We start from the raw sequence: 17,096 nt of genomic DNA on the forward strand, positions 1-17,096 counted from the left end.
TGTCCTTGCCAATGGATCTTAAACCTTAACTCTGCTGATGAGGGAGCAACACTGAAAACAAACCTTTCCAAATTGCCAGTTCCACAAAGTTCAAACTGGTGAACCCAGTGGCATAAAGAAGTAACTAGAAGTAGAAATTGACCAGTGAATTCAAACAGTTCTGCCAAATTCAAAGTTAGTTTGTAATTTAATTTGGAGAGAGGGAATGTGTTTGTGCCATTAATTTAAACAAAATTAATTTTTAATTTAGCAGAGATGATTAGTTAGTTACAATGGCTTTGTAATGGCCTGAATGCTGGAAAACTGACAATTTTGAATGTGGCCCCCTTGGTACTCAACTAACTGATTTACTGATTTACTAAAACAAAATGTTTGGATGGACTTTTCATGTAAGATACCTACCTATCTATAATGGATTAAGAGTCTTGCATCTCTGATACATTTCTTGTTTGTCAGACTTGAAGGATCACTATTTTGTCAGTCATGAGAATCACACTTCTTTGGCACGCTATAAATCACTTCATCGACTACTTCTGGTTACCTATTATTGGCTGGTTCTTCCAGTGTGACCTCTGGTACTCTGAGCTCTATTTTCATTGTGTTTTCAACCATCAGATGGCCTTTACAAGTTCTCAGTCAGGTTGAATGTGTAATTTGTCTTCCAGTTAAGTGGACCTTGCCCCCAGGTTCGAACAGTGTTGAAGATTTTTTTTCTTTGGCTAAGCAGACCTTGCCCCCAGGATTCTGGCCACGGGCCAGGAACAGTGTTTTTATGGTGCATTCATATTCCACATGTTTAGCATTGGTGTAAAACTGAAACTGCTTTTCACCATTACTAAACTTCAAGTGTAAACCAGACGTGAAAGCATGATCTGACTCCAAAGCGTTGTCTTGGCCCCAGAAGAATCTTATCATCAACCATTTGATGGCCTGGCCACGAGTGGCTGTGTGGGAACAGAATTTAAATGTATTTTGTCTGTGAACCATCCTCGCCTCCAGGTTCTCAGCCATGTGTGAGTGCGGTGTTTAAAATTCAGTCTTCGGCCACAAGGCAGCCTATGCCCCAGGTTCCTGGATGTGATCCAAGAACAATGTTTAAAATTTATTGTTTGGTTGTTCATAATGCCTTCCTGGCGTGCTGTACATAGACGTTTGTAAAGCAAATTTTTGTCTTTCTGGTTTTGTAGCTATGAAATGCAACGGTTCATTGTCTCAAGTGTAATGGTGGAGGGGGTGCAGAGGGGAGGTGGGGGGTTGTAGTGAAGTCATGCTCTGCTGTTTCTGTTTATGTTGCTCTCTGCTGTTTGTATATTTAAATCTCACTCTGGTGTTTATTAAATCCTGCTCCAAATCCCATTGCCCTTTTCCCCCTGCCCCACTTTCTTCACATTCTGGTCTCCTTTCCCTCTCCAGTGCTCAAACAGCTCATGCCACTTTCCCATTCCACTCCAGTATTGCAACATTCTAAAACTCCCTCCCCAATACTCCCAGAGCCCCAAATCGTCTCCACTATTTTCAGATTCCATAACCCCACTACACTTCTCCCATGCTCCAGTACCAGCTCCCATTCAACTTTGACAGGCTCACACATCACTCCCATATCCTGTACCATACTCCGAAATACCTTTCCTGTTTTTCCACTCTTGTAAATCCGCTCTAATTACTCTACCTCTGTGCTTTCCACTCAAATCTGATCCCACCTATCCTTTTACTACTCACCATCCCCAAACTCTCTACAACCCCTACATTTCTCCTACTTTCTTTCCAAATTATTTCACCATTCCCTGTGACTCAACCTTCACCTCTCCATAGACTATTGTTTCCTCCTCGTGTTTTTATACTACCCCTCCGCCTATCACATATCCAGCTTCACACTCATAACAAATCCCAATGCAAACCCACTTTTATAAATCCACTAAAATAAGAATAAAACCAGACAGACCACCCGGCAAGGGACCACTAGGCACCGGACACGACGAAGGCAAACCAAGCCCAGTCGACCCTGCAAAGACCTCCTCACTAACATCTGGGGACTTGTGCCAAAATTGGGAGAGCTGTTCCACAGACTAGTCAAGCAACAGCCTGACATAGCCATGCTCTCAGAATCACCGGTGTCAAAATCCTGGAACTCCCTACCTAACAGCACTGTGGGAGAACCGTCACCACACGGACTGCAGCAGTTCAAGAAGGCGGCTCACCACCACCTTCTCAAGGGCAATTAGGGATGGGCAATAAATGCTGGCCTTGCCAGCGATGCCCACATCCCATGAACAAATAAAAAAAACCACAACTTTCTGCCCACAACACAAACTAACACTCACAAAAATACAAAATTCTATAAATATTTTTAGTTTACGAATATAAGCAAACATATAATATATATTTGGCTACCACAAGGAGTAGCTGAGGCGAATAGCATAGATATATTTAAGGGGACGCTGGATAAACACATGAAGGAGAAAGGAAAAGAAGGTTATGCTGATAGGGTAAAATGAAGAGGGATGGGAGGAGGCTCGTGTGGAGCATAAACACTGGCATGGACCAGTTGGGTCAAATGGCCTGTTTCTGTGCTGTACATTCTATTTAATTCTATGTAATATATACACAAGTTGATCTCCCGTGGCATTGCACAGAGGGAAATCAAGACCAAATGTTATCTTTGGGTGAAAGAGAGTTAGAGTGAATGGGATAAATGGACAAGGGGTGCAATCATAATTCATTCCTCCTTTTAAAGTACATTCTGTACTTATTTTTATATAATACTTTGACAAAACTTATGAAGATTTGGGAAATAGAGAAATAGAGTTGATTACAGCATAGGAATTTCTCAGTGGTGTAGGTTAAGGAGCTGAAAGAGGGAAAAGAGAGTCACTACAGCACCACCCAGTGGTAGGAGGATGTAATTACAATTTGACAAGTTTACATAAACATATTCCATTATAAAATATAAGAATTCATAATAGGAAAAGTTGACACAGGAAGTGTAGCAGATGCAAAAAACTTGAAGATATTTTATTACATAGAAGTACATAGAATGTACAGCATGGAAACAGGCTATTCGGCCCAACAGGTCCATTCCAGTGTTTATGCTCCACACAAGCCTCCTCCCTCCCTATTTCATCTACCCTCTAAGCAGATCCTTCTATTCCTTTCTCCCTCGTGTTTATCTAGTTTCCCCTTAAATGCATCCATGCTAGTCGCCTCAATTACTCCTTGTGGCAGCGAGTTCCACATTCTAATCGCTCTCTGGGTAAAGAAATTTCTTCTGAATTCCCTATTGGATTTATTAGTGACTATCTTATATTTATGGCCCCTAGTTCTGGTCTCCCCCGCAAGTGGAAACATCTTCTCTACATCTACCCTATCAAACCCTTTCTTAACCTTAAAGACCTCCATCAGGTCACTCCTCAGTCTTCTCTTTTCTAGAGAAAAGAGCCCATATTTATTATTAAATGTATACATTACATATATAAATGCATTTTAATGCTATTTCACATTCATTTATTTTAACTCCCATGACCTTTATTTGTAAACCTTTATAATTATATAAAATATTCCAGTGTACATTTTTATCTAATTTTAAATATATTAATTTACATTTCTATATAATTTTTCTCTATCCTTTCATCTGTTTTATATTCATTTAATTTCAAACATTACATTTATTTCCACATCTTGAATATACCACCATAATAATACATTCTCCTTTACACTATATAATCTTCCTCTCCTTATTCTTCCTCTCATTCATTTCCATTTCACCACATAAACATCCTGTCCTTATAGAAGGAAAAAAAACCTTGCATTTATATAGTGCCTTTCATGAACTCAGGACGTCTCAACGCCCTTTATAGCCAAAGAAGTACTTTTGAAGTGTAGTCACTGATGTAATGTAGGATACGTGGTAGCCAATTTGCACACAGCAAGGTCCCACAAACAGCAATGAGGTAATGACCAGATAATCTGTTTTAGTGATGTTGGTTGAAGGATAAATATTGGCCAGGACACCATGGAGAACTCCCCTGCTCTTCTTCAAATAGTGCCATGGGATCTTTTACATCCATCTGAGAGGGCAGACGGGGCCTCGGTTTAACGTCTCATCATGTATTATCATTAATATATTCTCCATTGCACACATAATCTTCCTATCCTATTCAAATAATACCTTTTGCATTACATCATATAATCTTCCTCTCCTATCCTTCCTCCTTATGCATTTCCATTTCAATATGAGTTCTCTCTATCCTATCATTGTCATAAAATAACAAAATCTCTGACTCACTGTGAGAAATGCCACTGGACATCTGCTGTAATATATTACAAATCGTAAGTCTGTGCAGACTTCTTGTCAGTTTTTTCCATTTTACGTTTCTATGTCCACATTTATATTGGAAAATAACTGAAAATTTGTCATGCTGTAATTATACACTCCCACTGATCATTTCCCCTGCAAAAAGATAAGAATCCCCATGCATATCGGAACATTGATTAATGAATGCCCTCTGCAGCTTTAAAATTGTGCAGTTCTTTTTAACAACAACTTGCAAGTATATAGTACCTATAATGTATCAAAATATCCCAAGGTGTGTCACAGAAGCATAATCAGACAAAAGTTGACATCGAGCCAAAGAAGGAGATATTAGGATGGGTGAGTAAAAGCTTGGTCAATGAGGTAGGTTTTTTAGCAGGGTCTTAAAGGAGGAGAGAGAGGTGGCGAGGCGGAAAGGTTGAGGGAGTGAATTCCAGAACTTAGGGCGCAGACAGCTGAAACACGACTGCAAATGGTGGGTGAAGGGAGTGGGAGAAGCGTAAGAGGTCAGAATTGGAGGAATGTAGAGTTGGAGGAGGGTTGTAGGGCTAAAGGAGGTTACAGAGATAGAGAGGGGCAAGGCCATGAAGGGATTTGAACACAAAGTTGAGAATTTTAAAAAGGTGTTGGTCGACCGGGAGCCAATGTAGGCCAGCAAAGACAGGAGTGATGGGTGAGTGGGATTTGGTGCGGGTTTAGATACGGGCAGTAGAGTTTTGGATGATCTCAAGTTTATGCAGGGTAGAGGATGGGAGGACGGGAGTGCATTGGAATAATCGAGTCTGGAGGTGACAAAAGCAAGGAAGGGGGTTTCAGCAGCACATGGGCTGAAGCAGGGGAGGAGACGGGTGATGTTATGGAGGTGGAAGTCTTTGCGATGGAGAGGACATGGGGTCGAAAGCTTAGCTTCTGGTCAGATAGGATGACGAGGTTGTGAACAGTCTGGTTCACCTGAGACAGTGGCTGGGGAGGGGGAGTGGAAGAGGTGGAAAAGGAACAGAGTTTGTGGTGAAGGCTGAAGATAATGTCTTCCAATATTTAACTGAAGGAAATTGTGGGTCATCCAGAACTGGATGTTGGACAAGCAGGCTGACAATACAGAGGCAGTGGAGGGGTTGAGAGTGGTGGTGGAGTTGAGTGTCATCAGCGTACATGTGGAACCTGAAATCATATCTTTGGATGATGCCGCGGAGGGGCAGCATATAGATGAGGAATAGAGGGGTACCAAGGATAGATGCTTGGTGGACTGCTGAGGTAACAATGCAGGTAAGGGAAGAGAAGCCATTGCTAGAGATACTCTAGCTATGATTGGATAGGTAAGAGTGGAACCAAGTGAGGGCAGTCCCTCTCAGCTGGACAACGGAGGAGAAGTATTGGAGGTGGATTGTGTGGTCAACCGTGTCAAAGGCTGCAGAGAGGTCTAGGATGAGGAGGGATAGTACATCATGGACACAATCACAGAGGATGTAATTTGTGATACGTATTTGAGAGTCGACAACAAATTCAAGGACTTTGGAGAGGAAAGGGAGATCGCAGTTGGGGCGGTAGTTTGCAAGGACAGAGGGCACGAGAGTGGGTTTTTTGAGGAGGGGGGTGATGACAGCAGTTTTCAAAGGGAGGGGGACAGTACCTGAGAAGAGGGAATTGTTTACAATGTCAGCTAGCATAGGGCCAGGGAGGATGTTGGGTGATCAGCAATTTAGTGGGAACAGGGTTGAGAGAGCAGGAGGTGGAGTCTCATGGACAAGATAAGGTCAGAGAAGGCATGAGGGGAGATAGGAGATAAACTGGAGAAGGGCTAGGGCAGGGGGGAACCTTGGGGGAAATTTGATTTGGTGGGCAAGGTGAAGGGGATGATGCGGAAGAGGCAGTTGAGTGGATGATCTCAATCTTAGTGACAAAAAGACCATGAGCTCCTCGCACTTGTTGTAGAAATGAGGATGCGGGGGAAGCGTAGAGGGATTTGAGACTTTTAGTAATGGAGAAAAGCTGTGGGTTATCTTTTCATTGTAGGATGATCATGGAAGGGTGAGCAGTTTTGGCAGAGGAGAGTAGGGCTTGATAATGCTTGATGTGGACCAGACAGATTCTGCAATAAATGGCTAAACTAGTTCAAGTCTGCACTGATTTTTAAACCATATAACATCTGTAAAAATGATTTGCTGTAAAACTGTAATGCAGACTCTTATAAAGCAGAGAAGGCAAATCTGGGTTTCTATATTCACTGAGTAATTAAAATTAAATTTTCATCCTGATTTATAGTCCATTTTGCTCCAATGATAATATACTGGGGACAGTTTGTAAATATACATATTTGTTCAGGCATACTCTTATTCAGCACTTACCCCTTCTCTGTATAAAGTCAAAGAAAAATTACCCAACTGTATTGGTTTATGCATTAAGACAAAAGCAAAATACTACAGATGCTGGAAATCTGAAAATAAAAACAGAAGATGCTGGAAACACTCAGCAGGTCAGGCAGCATATGTGGAGAGAGAAACAGAGTTAACGTTTCAGGTCAGACTAATGTAAGGCACTGAGTTCTGATGAAATGTCATCGACCTGAAACGTTAACTCTGTTTCTCTCTCCACAGATGCTGCCTGACCTGCTGAGTGTTTCCAGCATTTTCTGTTTTTATTTTTGGTTCACACATGTCCATTTTCAGTCCCAATCTCCTTAGTCTTCACAATACTTTCTTCTTATTTTTAAGTTTAGTTTTTTACATTATTTTTCTTTGCTTCAATTCTCATGTAGGTTATTCACTTTAGAGCTTGGTGCATCCCTACTCTTTCACAATTGTTGTCAATATTCATTAGCCAACAGAAACTAGGCTTGTAGTGAGGTGGCCATCTGTTTTTCATCCATTAGGTGGAAGCACTCCATCTAGTGTACTGTCTGAGAACTGGACAGAACTCAAATTTGACTTTATTATTGTATAGTACGTACAGAAAATAAATTGGAATGAGAAATGCCCATTCAACCCACCAAAGCTTGGAGTTTTTCTCTATCATGGACTCTGACCTACTTATTTAATCTGAAGGGTGCAATGAAGCTTTCAAGAAGGTGAAATTTGTGAAATTTCTCACAGACTTCAACAAATCTAGCAAACTTCAGAATATCAGTCTAAACTGACAACCTACATCATTCAGCCCTGACCAACAGAATTCTACAGATGCCATTTCTATGTTCCCAGAAGCACAGGAATTATTGTGTTCCAGAGTATTCGATCATCTGCAACTGTATCAGCGACAATAATGATGGATTTTTCCTTGGGGTGTGACAAATTTTGTATGTACCACTAATTACTTTTTTTTCTGTTCCTGGATCAATAGCGGCTTACCCACACAACTATTTTAAAATTGACACTTAGATGACTGCACTTCAAAAGTAATTCATTAGCTGCAAAGTGCTTTGAAAAGCCCTGACATACGGTCAGGGCCCCGTCTCGACTTCTCATAGTGTCAGTTATCCAAAGGAAAACAATAGTATCCACAGTATTTTGCTTTTGTTTTAGTATCATTGTAAAAAATGTTTTCAAAGGTATAGGTCAACGAGTACAAAAACAAATCGAATGACAGAGGGACAGAGATCTGATTACTCCAATGACCTCCTGGGATTGCTTCACATACCCATAGAGTTGTGAGATACAATTTTGAAAACTTATGCTGTTAATGTACAGTTATAAGTGAACGAAAACCAGTTATATGCCCTTTATAATTTGCAACTTGAAATTTTCTGAAATTGTTTTAAATCTTTCTTTATTTTATCACAGCTAGTTTATGTGTGAAAGTGCTGAAATCTCAAAATTTAATGATGCAGGTTTATCAACCTCAGTGTAAAAATAAAGTTGCTACGCCGCCATATTTGTGCGGGGCAGAGATTTCCTTATCTTTTGAACCCACGCACAAGTTTACGCCGACGAAAAACGTCACGACGTACGACGTGTTTTTGCTGACTCGGTAGTTTGACCTTTCACCCCAGTGATGAGAGTGCCCGGATGCGGAGCTGCTCTGTGGCTGCTGAGAGTTGCTGAATGAGGGAGAAGATGCCACTTCCCGTTCAAGTATTAAATTTTCAGGTAAAGCGACCATTCCTGTCCGATCAAGGGGTAGATTATAGTGCGGTGGGGGAGGAAAGGAGAGTCCCCACATGGAGGAATATGAAGGAATTGAAGCGCGGCGAATGGGGCTGAACTGAGGGGATCATGACAGTTGGTTACTGGCTGATAGAGCCAGAATGAACCTGTTACTAAGGGACGTTTCGCTGTTTCTATTCTGCGGAAGCGCGTGGCTTTTCTCCGAGTCCGGTGTCTGAGTGTTTGAGACCCCGGTGTTCAGCTTTGGTTCGTGTTAACCTACTTCACCAGATAGAGCCCGGAGAAAGTGATGCCTGAGACTGGGCCTATAGGCACAGGCTTCCTGGCTGAGCTCCTGCCTCCAGGAATAGAATCTTAAAACTGCAGTATTTCTTTTCCACTGTTTTATATGACTAGTGTTCAATTTAATAATCTAATCACGTTTTCTTGTTTTCTATGTTTAAATTACTGTAAATATTATGTCTTATTTAAGTTATTTTAAACCATGAAAGCCCCAGCAAAATGTTTAATAGCCATTAAATATTTTGGCATGTGGGATAATTGGACCTAGCAATCTGCTAAAGTGATTGCATTTTTCTGACATAAGGTTATCTGAGGCTACAGCAACTGAATATGCCCTGTAGTATCACCTGACCCTTTGCTGTTGTGCCCTTGTGAAAGCAATTCTATGTTGAGAATTTTTAAATTGCTATTTGAAAACCTCCATTTACATAGTGTAAACATAGTACACGGTGGTCAATGTGGAATGCAAACACAATTTCATTCTTGGCTTTATAGTTTGAGCTGTGAATATTTTTGTATTTAATGACCCTGCCATGTTTTGAGTGCATATTTTTGAGTCACTGTAATAACTTAATTACCAAAGTTCTCTTACTCCAAGAAGTATCATTGGGATTTGTTACCAATATCCTGTAGTGGTGGTGAAAAACATGGTTTCTGTTTGGTTTATTTACAGTCTAAAATTGTAAAACCTTGAATTTATTGTAAATGTTGCACATCATAAGACCTGTGTTCCAGTGAACTGGTTAACACAATGGCATTGTTTGCAATTAATTTACAAGCTACCTTAATAAAGCACATAACCGTAGTGGCATTGAAATTTCTTGGGTTTAATTCCAATCTACTAATCTGGTCCGTGTAAATTTATCACAATGAAGTTGAACTGTAAGATAAACAAGAAAGTCAGATGGTTCAGTACTTCATTCCTAGTCTGGGAAATTGTTTGATTTTCAGTAACCTGTTTTAGGAGGTGCTGATCACAGTTATACAGAAGTCTAAGATCACATTTTGCCCTGGATGGTGATCCTGACAGACTGCGGTGATGTGCGACTTTCAAAGGTGGGGGGGGTGCAGATTTAATTGTGGAGTACCAAAGAGAAAACTATGCCCATCTGTCCTGGACAGTTTAAAAACTCTTCTTGGACAAGCAAATAATTCTCCTGATTTTTCTGTTGCACAGGTTGAACATAGATGGAAGGAATTGTTTGTTGTATTATTAAATACAACTCCCACTTGTGATAGTCGAGAAATAAAGTCAGTGTTAAAGTATTTTTGTAGGAATCGGAAGTAAAATGGTTACCTATCACTTCTAATAGGTCTCGACTGCTTGAAAGTGTCATTGTCTCTGTGCCCATCTCTGCCAAAACTTCGTATTCAAATCCTTCCTGCTCAGCTTCCGCCCTTCTCACTGCGTCAAAATGGCCCTAGCCAAAGTCGTGAACAACACCCCCAGTGACTGCGATGCATTATGCCTTGTTATCCTCCTTGCCCTTTCCACAACATTCAATATGGTTGACCAGACCAGGACATCCTCCCCTAATGTCTCTCTTCCATCATCCAGCTCCATGGGACTACCCTTGCATGGTTCCATTTCCACCAATCCAACTGCAGTCAGTGTATCTCTAGCAATCGCTTTTCTTCCCTCCCTCATATTGCCATCTCTGAGGTCCCCCAAAGATTCATCTTTGGTTCCCTCTTCTTTATCTCTATGCTCCGCCTTGGCAACATCATCCACAGCGACAATGTCAGTTTTCACATGGAAGTTTACGATACCAAGCTCTACCCGTACATCACTTCTCTCGACTACCTCCGTGCTATCTGACTGTTTGTTTGACATCAAGTCCTAGATGAGTCATTACTTCCTTTAGCTCAACATCGAGAAGCCCCCACAACAAATTCTACTTCCGTGCCATTGACTTCATCCCCAACCCTGGCCACTGTCTCAGGCTGAACCAGACTGCTCGCAATTTTGCCATTTTGGTTGACCCTGACCTCAGCTTTAAACCCAAAGTCTTATCTATCACCAAGACTACTTACTTTCACCTCCATAACATTGCCTGCATCCACCACAGCTCAGCCTCCATTTGGCAGAAACCCTTGTAAATGCCATTGGCACTTCCAGACTTGACTACTCTTAATGCCGGCCTCCCAGCCTCCTCTTTCTCTCCCCCACCATTATTCCAACATGTCCAAAACTGCCACATTTATCCTGTCAGAGTCCCACTTGCCCATCATCCAGACCTACACTGGCTCCTGGTCCCCCAACAGATCACATCTGAAATGACTGATTTCATCTTTAAACCCCTCCATGACCATGCCTCACTCTACCTCTGCAATTTCCTTCAACACTTTTTCTCTTCCCAAATGCTCTGTTCCTCTTACTCCAACTTTCTTTGCATCTCCCCTCCCTTCAACCCACCATTGGCGACAGAGCTGTCAGCCATCTTGGTTCTACTCTTTGGAACTCCTTCTCTAAACATTTCTGCCTCTGCACCTCTCTCTCCATCTTTAAAAACCATCCTGAAAACCCATCTATTTGACAGCCGTTGGTTGTACCTGCTATCTCTTCCTTCCGGTCTCAGCATCAGCATGGGATTTTTTTTACATTAAATTGACATTGTGGATGTTTAGATGCCTCATAATTTAAAATGGAATATATTGTAGAGGAAATTTATTGTATCTTTCTATCGGTGAGGAAGCCAGAGACAACTAATGTCCTGTTGTATTTCTTGTGGCTCATGCTACGGAAGTGGGTCTTGAACCACTAAACAACTTCAGTGACTCTATCAACATTCTGACTACTCAGCACAACTTATTGTGTGTGAGTGAGAAAAACCCGTGAAATGTCTGCCCCTCTAACTAGCATTACAAGATACTAAATGGAGAAAATGTTAGGCGTTAAAATGGCAATTTTAACCCCTTGTATGACGCATAAAGAGTGACCATCTAAACAGAAAATATATTTGATCCAAATGAAGATGTGACCCACTTCTAACTTCATTATGGAATATATTCTAGTTCATGGTTGCTTGCTGGCCATTCCCTGTACACGTCAGCCATATAGTAAAGGGCTATTAATTTATGCTTTTCTTAAATATTTCCTCATCACTACTATAATAAAATTGAGATTGTGCCTCGATCTTTGTAGTTGAATATTTTGATTATTGAAAAGATTATTCAAGTAATCAGATCCGGGGTTAGTGGTGGCTAGCTTTAAAAGTTGTTCACTTTACGCACTAAGTATTGGACTTGTGTTCAAAGTGCAGCAGCCAGCAACAACCAACACATTTGGCAAATGTTCAGAGTTTGAAATTAACACTAGTCCATTAGACCAAGATCATAAATGTTTAGCAACGGACTAGTGAACTTTTACAGTGCCACTGAAAACTCAGTGCTCTCTGTTACTTTGTGCTCACCAATGAACTGCTTTGTATAAGAGGTACAAATAAGTACTTTTTTTAGTTTTTATTACATTAGCAGAGCAAGCATTTATGGTGAGCTAGTGATTTTTACAAGTTATCTGCTTTCTAGTGGTTCTTTGGGCTAAATTCCTTAATTTAGGGAGTTTGAGGTTTCATGTATTGGAGCACATTTTTATGTAGTGGCAAACAATTGTACTAGCTATATTCAAAACAGATACAGGATAAATTTGTGAAATAATTGTAATATTCTGTTCAGGTATGTAAGTAAAGGGCAAATAAATTAAAAACTAATTAGCAATATTGGTATCACAATCATTCTGGTGAGGCTGGTACACTCCTGGCTTCCGAGTGACATGCTGTACTGTGCCTCCACCATTTAGTTAAATAATATTAGCTGTATATTTGCCTACTCAAAGCAAAAGTCTGCAGAGGTTTTGCAAAATTATTTTCCAAATTTTACAAATGGAATCAAAAGACTTCTTGATTTTCTTTTGATAGTATGTTCTGTTATCAAAAAATTCATGTTTGGAGTAGAAGTCAGTGTTGCAATTTGCATATTCATGCTGCTGACCTCTGCTCTTTGCTCCTGAGTTCTGGCAATATGATTGACAAGAACTTGGATATGTTGAGTAGAGGTTAGTTATGTGAATACAACAACCACATCTTCCTGGCCTTCTGTTGTTGCCGGCTGCTGCACATTATCTGGAAGATGATGGAAAGTTTAATTTTTAATAAATAGCAGATTTCATTGCTCATGGTGAATTGGAGGATATGCTGTTTTGTAATAATAGAAATGTGATGGAGAAAGTGTTACAATAAGCAAGCATGACATTTGCAGGAAGTGCATACTATATGCAAGACTTTTAATATATTAATAGATAATGGAATTTATATGTTCTAAATAATATAGTGACAATTGTGGACATTGTAGCTTTAAAAATGTTAGATAACTTGAGTTGAATTAGTATAGCTGGATTATATTTTAATTCTAAGCGCAAGTGTAGAACTGTAATAACTGATGAGAATTTTATTCCTCTTTCCCAGGCAAGCACTGTTTCAGGGGCAGGGAATGCAGATAGTCAGGAAGGGTGTCGAGATAGCTCCACTCCCAGCTCAGCCACCTCTTCGCTCTCAGACCTTTACCTGACACCTCACAGCAGTAGATCAGACTTGTTTCTACATAGCACGGCAGGAGATTTCAGCCTTAGCGCCAGCTTGTCAGCCTGCACTCTGCTCTATGAGGTACCTCGATCACCAGGAAAGCCGATAAAGGAAGCACACGGCTCATGCGTGATTTTATTTTGGTTTGAGATAGGAGATTATACTGTTTAAATGAAAATATTTCAGAGTCAACATTGTTTATATCATTCAAAAACAAAATACTGCCGATGCTGGAAATCTGAAATAAAAACAGAAAATGCTGGAAATACTCAGCAAGTCAGGCAGCATCTGTGGCGAAAGAAACAGAGTTAACGGGGGTGATTTCAGGAGGCAATTGCAGGTGCATTGGGGGCGGGGGGTTCCGAAAATCCTGCCGGCTTCCGAGTTTCCCAGGGACCCACCTGTGTGCACGTGGGCGACCTGAAACCGGAAGTCCTGCCGGCAATTAAAGCTGGTGGGATGACGGTTAAAAAGCCAAATGTACTTCATTGAGGTACTTAAGGCACTTTACCTGTGACAGTGTAAATGATCAGAAAGATTTTTCACTTACCTGGGCGGCTTGCCCGCCGCTTCTGATTCACGCCTGGTGATCAGGGAGAAAGAAACTAAATTTTAAAAAAATCCAGTGAAGTGAAAACACTAAATGCGCCTACCTTTGAAACCTGCTCCGATGGCCGATGTCTCCCGCTCCAATGTCCCCCTCTTCACCCTCCCGATGTCCCTCTGATCTCACCCTCCCAATGTCCGTTCCCCCCCCTCCCTCCCCCGGTCTTCCTCTCTCCTCACTCCCCCCTCCCTCCCCCAGTCTTCCCCTCTCCTCACTCCCACCCCAACTCCCACCCCAACTCCCACCCCAACCCCCACCCCAGTCTTCCCCTCTTCTCCCCCTCCCCCCGGTCTTCCCCTCTCCTCCTCCACCCCGCTCTCCCCCGCCCCCAGCCCCGGATGACGTCTGGCTTTCTCTTTCCCCCCCCCCCCCTCCCAAACCGTGTTGCAGCTTCTGATGGCAGCCAGCCTGTCAATCAGGCTACCTGCCGGGCACGAAACCCGGAGAGGATGTTAACCATCAGCAATCGACGTGCAGTCACGTCGGAAACAGTAAGTTTGGTTCATGCGGGTTTGCATGCGCCCCCCCCACCGCTGCCAACCCGCCTCGCCGCTAATATCGGGGCCAACGTTTCAGGTCGATAACCCTTCGTCAGAACGACGAAAGGTCATTGACCTGAAATGTTAGCTCTGTTTCTTTCTCCACAAATACTCTACAATATTTAAAGCATTTTCTGTTTTTATTTGTTAATACCACTGAAGCAATTCATTCACTTTTCAACCTTTGGTGATTGATAAAGCTTTGAGCTCCTTCTAGGACTTTTCACGTGGCAGCAGTTCCTGAACATTGCCACCAGTTTGCCTTTCAACGTGACCTAAGGAAGTGAGACCGACAAAGTCCTAGAAGAAGCTTGAGGTTCTTCTAATAATGATGAGAAGAAAAATCTACTATAAACTTTGGTTCTCAAAAGTCCAGATTCACTCTGTCAAAAAGATTAAACATTACATTAGAAATAGCAATGATATGATACCTCACCTCAATCTAGCACCAATGGTATAAGGGGTGTAGTATCCTTGAAGCAGAGCTTTCCCTGGCTGTTAAATATTTTACCCATTGAATGCTAGTTAAAAATGTCACCATTCAGTAATTTGTTCTGTACACTGCCATTTATTTGAAAACATTAACAAAGTTCTGATGGGCTCGCTGCGATACTGTTAGTCTTTAGGTTAGCGATTTTAATTGGAACGGAGCTGAGATTATCCTGAGCGAAGGGGCTCTTTATGTCTCGGAAGAAGCTTTGTGTAACAACTGCAACACAAATATTCATCTATTTTTAATTATTCAATCATCTAATTGGGCAACAAAATTTTATTAAAATGATTACATTGTAAAAAATGTATAAAATTCATATGAAAGAGTCCGTTTATTAACTTTTTGATAGCCAAAGGAAGCAGTGCTTGAAGTCCAGGGAAATGTCTGAAAACCACAAAAATAAAAACCCTTACAGAGCAAAGCTGATAAACATGTATCATAAAGAAAGCCTTGGATCCATACAGTGCAGCTTATAGGTTTATTATTTTATTGCTGCAGGACATAGGCTATGTGGAAGAGCCTTGAAGAACTGATCATTTACTAGAGTGCACCCTTGGCGTACATACCAATGACCCACTGTTGCGCCTCCTGTAGCTATGTTCCAGGAGGGTTAATAGACTGCATAAAGGTCTTTACAATACTGTAGTTGAGCCAGTTACAATATCTTCCTGTTTTTCCAGGAAAATGTTATTAGCAGTATGTACTGTGCCCACTCATGCATACCCACTTAGTACTGGCATTTGGTTTGCTAAACCTTAGTGGTGTCTTTACCACATGATACAAAATTACATTTGAGTCTTATCAATACTGCTTTTGAATTTTGATAGTGTTCATACTACAATCATAATGGCTGAAGATGCTATGAAGCCACCTAAAAGTTGAAAGCAGCATTGCTTTGTCACATGCATTTGCACTTACGTTATATAGTTTTGTTGCTATTACTGTTTAAAATGAATAACTTTTGTAATTGTAAGTGTTGACTATGTCACAGGCACACAAATAGTTTGCTACAGGAATGATAGAATTGAGGCCATCTGTTACCTCACTATGGTAACTATTGTGCTTATGTAGCTTTCAAAAATGACTGATCACACTGTTACCTTATTTTTTTTTTAAAAACTGGATAATTAAACATTCCAGGCTAATAGAAAGATCAGGGCATTTTCCTTTATAAGTAGCTTTTTTGATGTGGCAAATGGTTTTTGATCAAAGTAAGTCCAGTTTCTCAGGTAAATTTAATAATCAATTTTTTGAAGCCTAAGCCATAGACAGGCCAAAATGTTAAATGCGATTGACTTTAGAGCTGTAACCTGTTGTCTGCTAATTGCCAGCATTACAGCAACATTTTTCAGTGGGGGATGTCATGTGAAAATAGAATAGACTATTGTTTACTGACACCACAAGAAACTGGGTGTTGTCTGCAAAATTGGGTGGAAAACATTTCTTCCTTTTTTAATGATAAGATTTTAATCCAAGGGTGGAATAAATCAAATATTGTTTGCATCCTGGAATATGTAGGTAAACATTTGTTGCTTAAATTATAGAACAGCAGTATACGCTGTGAATTCTGCAATCCTCAAACAGCACTGCAAATAATTGTAATTTTGTTAATGATTCATTGCACTGCTGATCTATGGAGCGCAATTCTTAGAATCTTGTGAATAGCGCACATTAAAACAATGCAAAATCATTAACTCGTTAAAATCATGACTTGGCAACACTGCTTAGATCAGTAGCTTAGTGATGTGATTCTTAACTGCAGTTATTTGTATATTTTTAGTTGTCAGCACCATATTGCTCAGTTATTCTAAAATTTCACTGATACCTGCAATGTTATAACTTGAACCTTTTTTTATGTCAGGGTATCAAAGGCATCTATTTTCTCTTCAATATTCTCTCTCCTCAGGTCCTGGTGCCCTCCCTTTCAAAATTGCCCTCTTAAAAAAAATCCTCGACCCCACTGTCCTTGCAAACTGCCACCCTATCTCCAATCTCCCTTTCCTCTCCAAAGTCTTTGAACATGTCACCTCACAAATCCATGCACATCTTTCTCACAACTCCATATCTGAATCTCTCCAATCTGGTTTCTGCCACAACACCGAAATGGCCCTAACCAAAGTTGCAAATGACATTCTCTGTGACTGTGACCATGGTGCGTTTTCCCTCCTCAACCTCCGCAGCCTTTGATA

At 40.9% G+C, this 17,096-nt stretch overlaps 1 protein-coding gene across 4 annotated transcripts in view; it reads left to right on the top strand.

Annotated features, from left to right (window-relative positions):
* gps1 (G protein pathway suppressor 1) overlaps positions 1-17,096 on the top strand; it is a 58,420-nt gene that overhangs the window by 798 nt on the left and 40,526 nt on the right. Inside the window, exon 1 of one of the 4 annotated variants that reach the window (XM_068004155.1) lies at positions 8,273-8,388. The exons of 2 other annotated variants lie outside the window; for them this stretch is intronic. In XM_068004155.1, the coding sequence (XP_067860256.1) occupies positions 8,344-8,388 (45 nt within the window). In that variant the 5' untranslated portion in view covers positions 8,273-8,343. Of the gene's footprint in view, positions 1-8,272; positions 8,389-13,257; positions 13,350-17,096 lie in introns of those variants that run through there. One more of the 4 variants, XM_068004156.1, reaches the window with a different exon arrangement.

Source organism: Heptranchias perlo, chromosome 23 (genome assembly GCF_035084215.1).
Source record: "Heptranchias perlo isolate sHepPer1 chromosome 23, sHepPer1.hap1, whole genome shotgun sequence".
NCBI lineage: Eukaryota > Metazoa > Chordata > Chondrichthyes > Hexanchiformes > Hexanchidae > Heptranchias > Heptranchias perlo.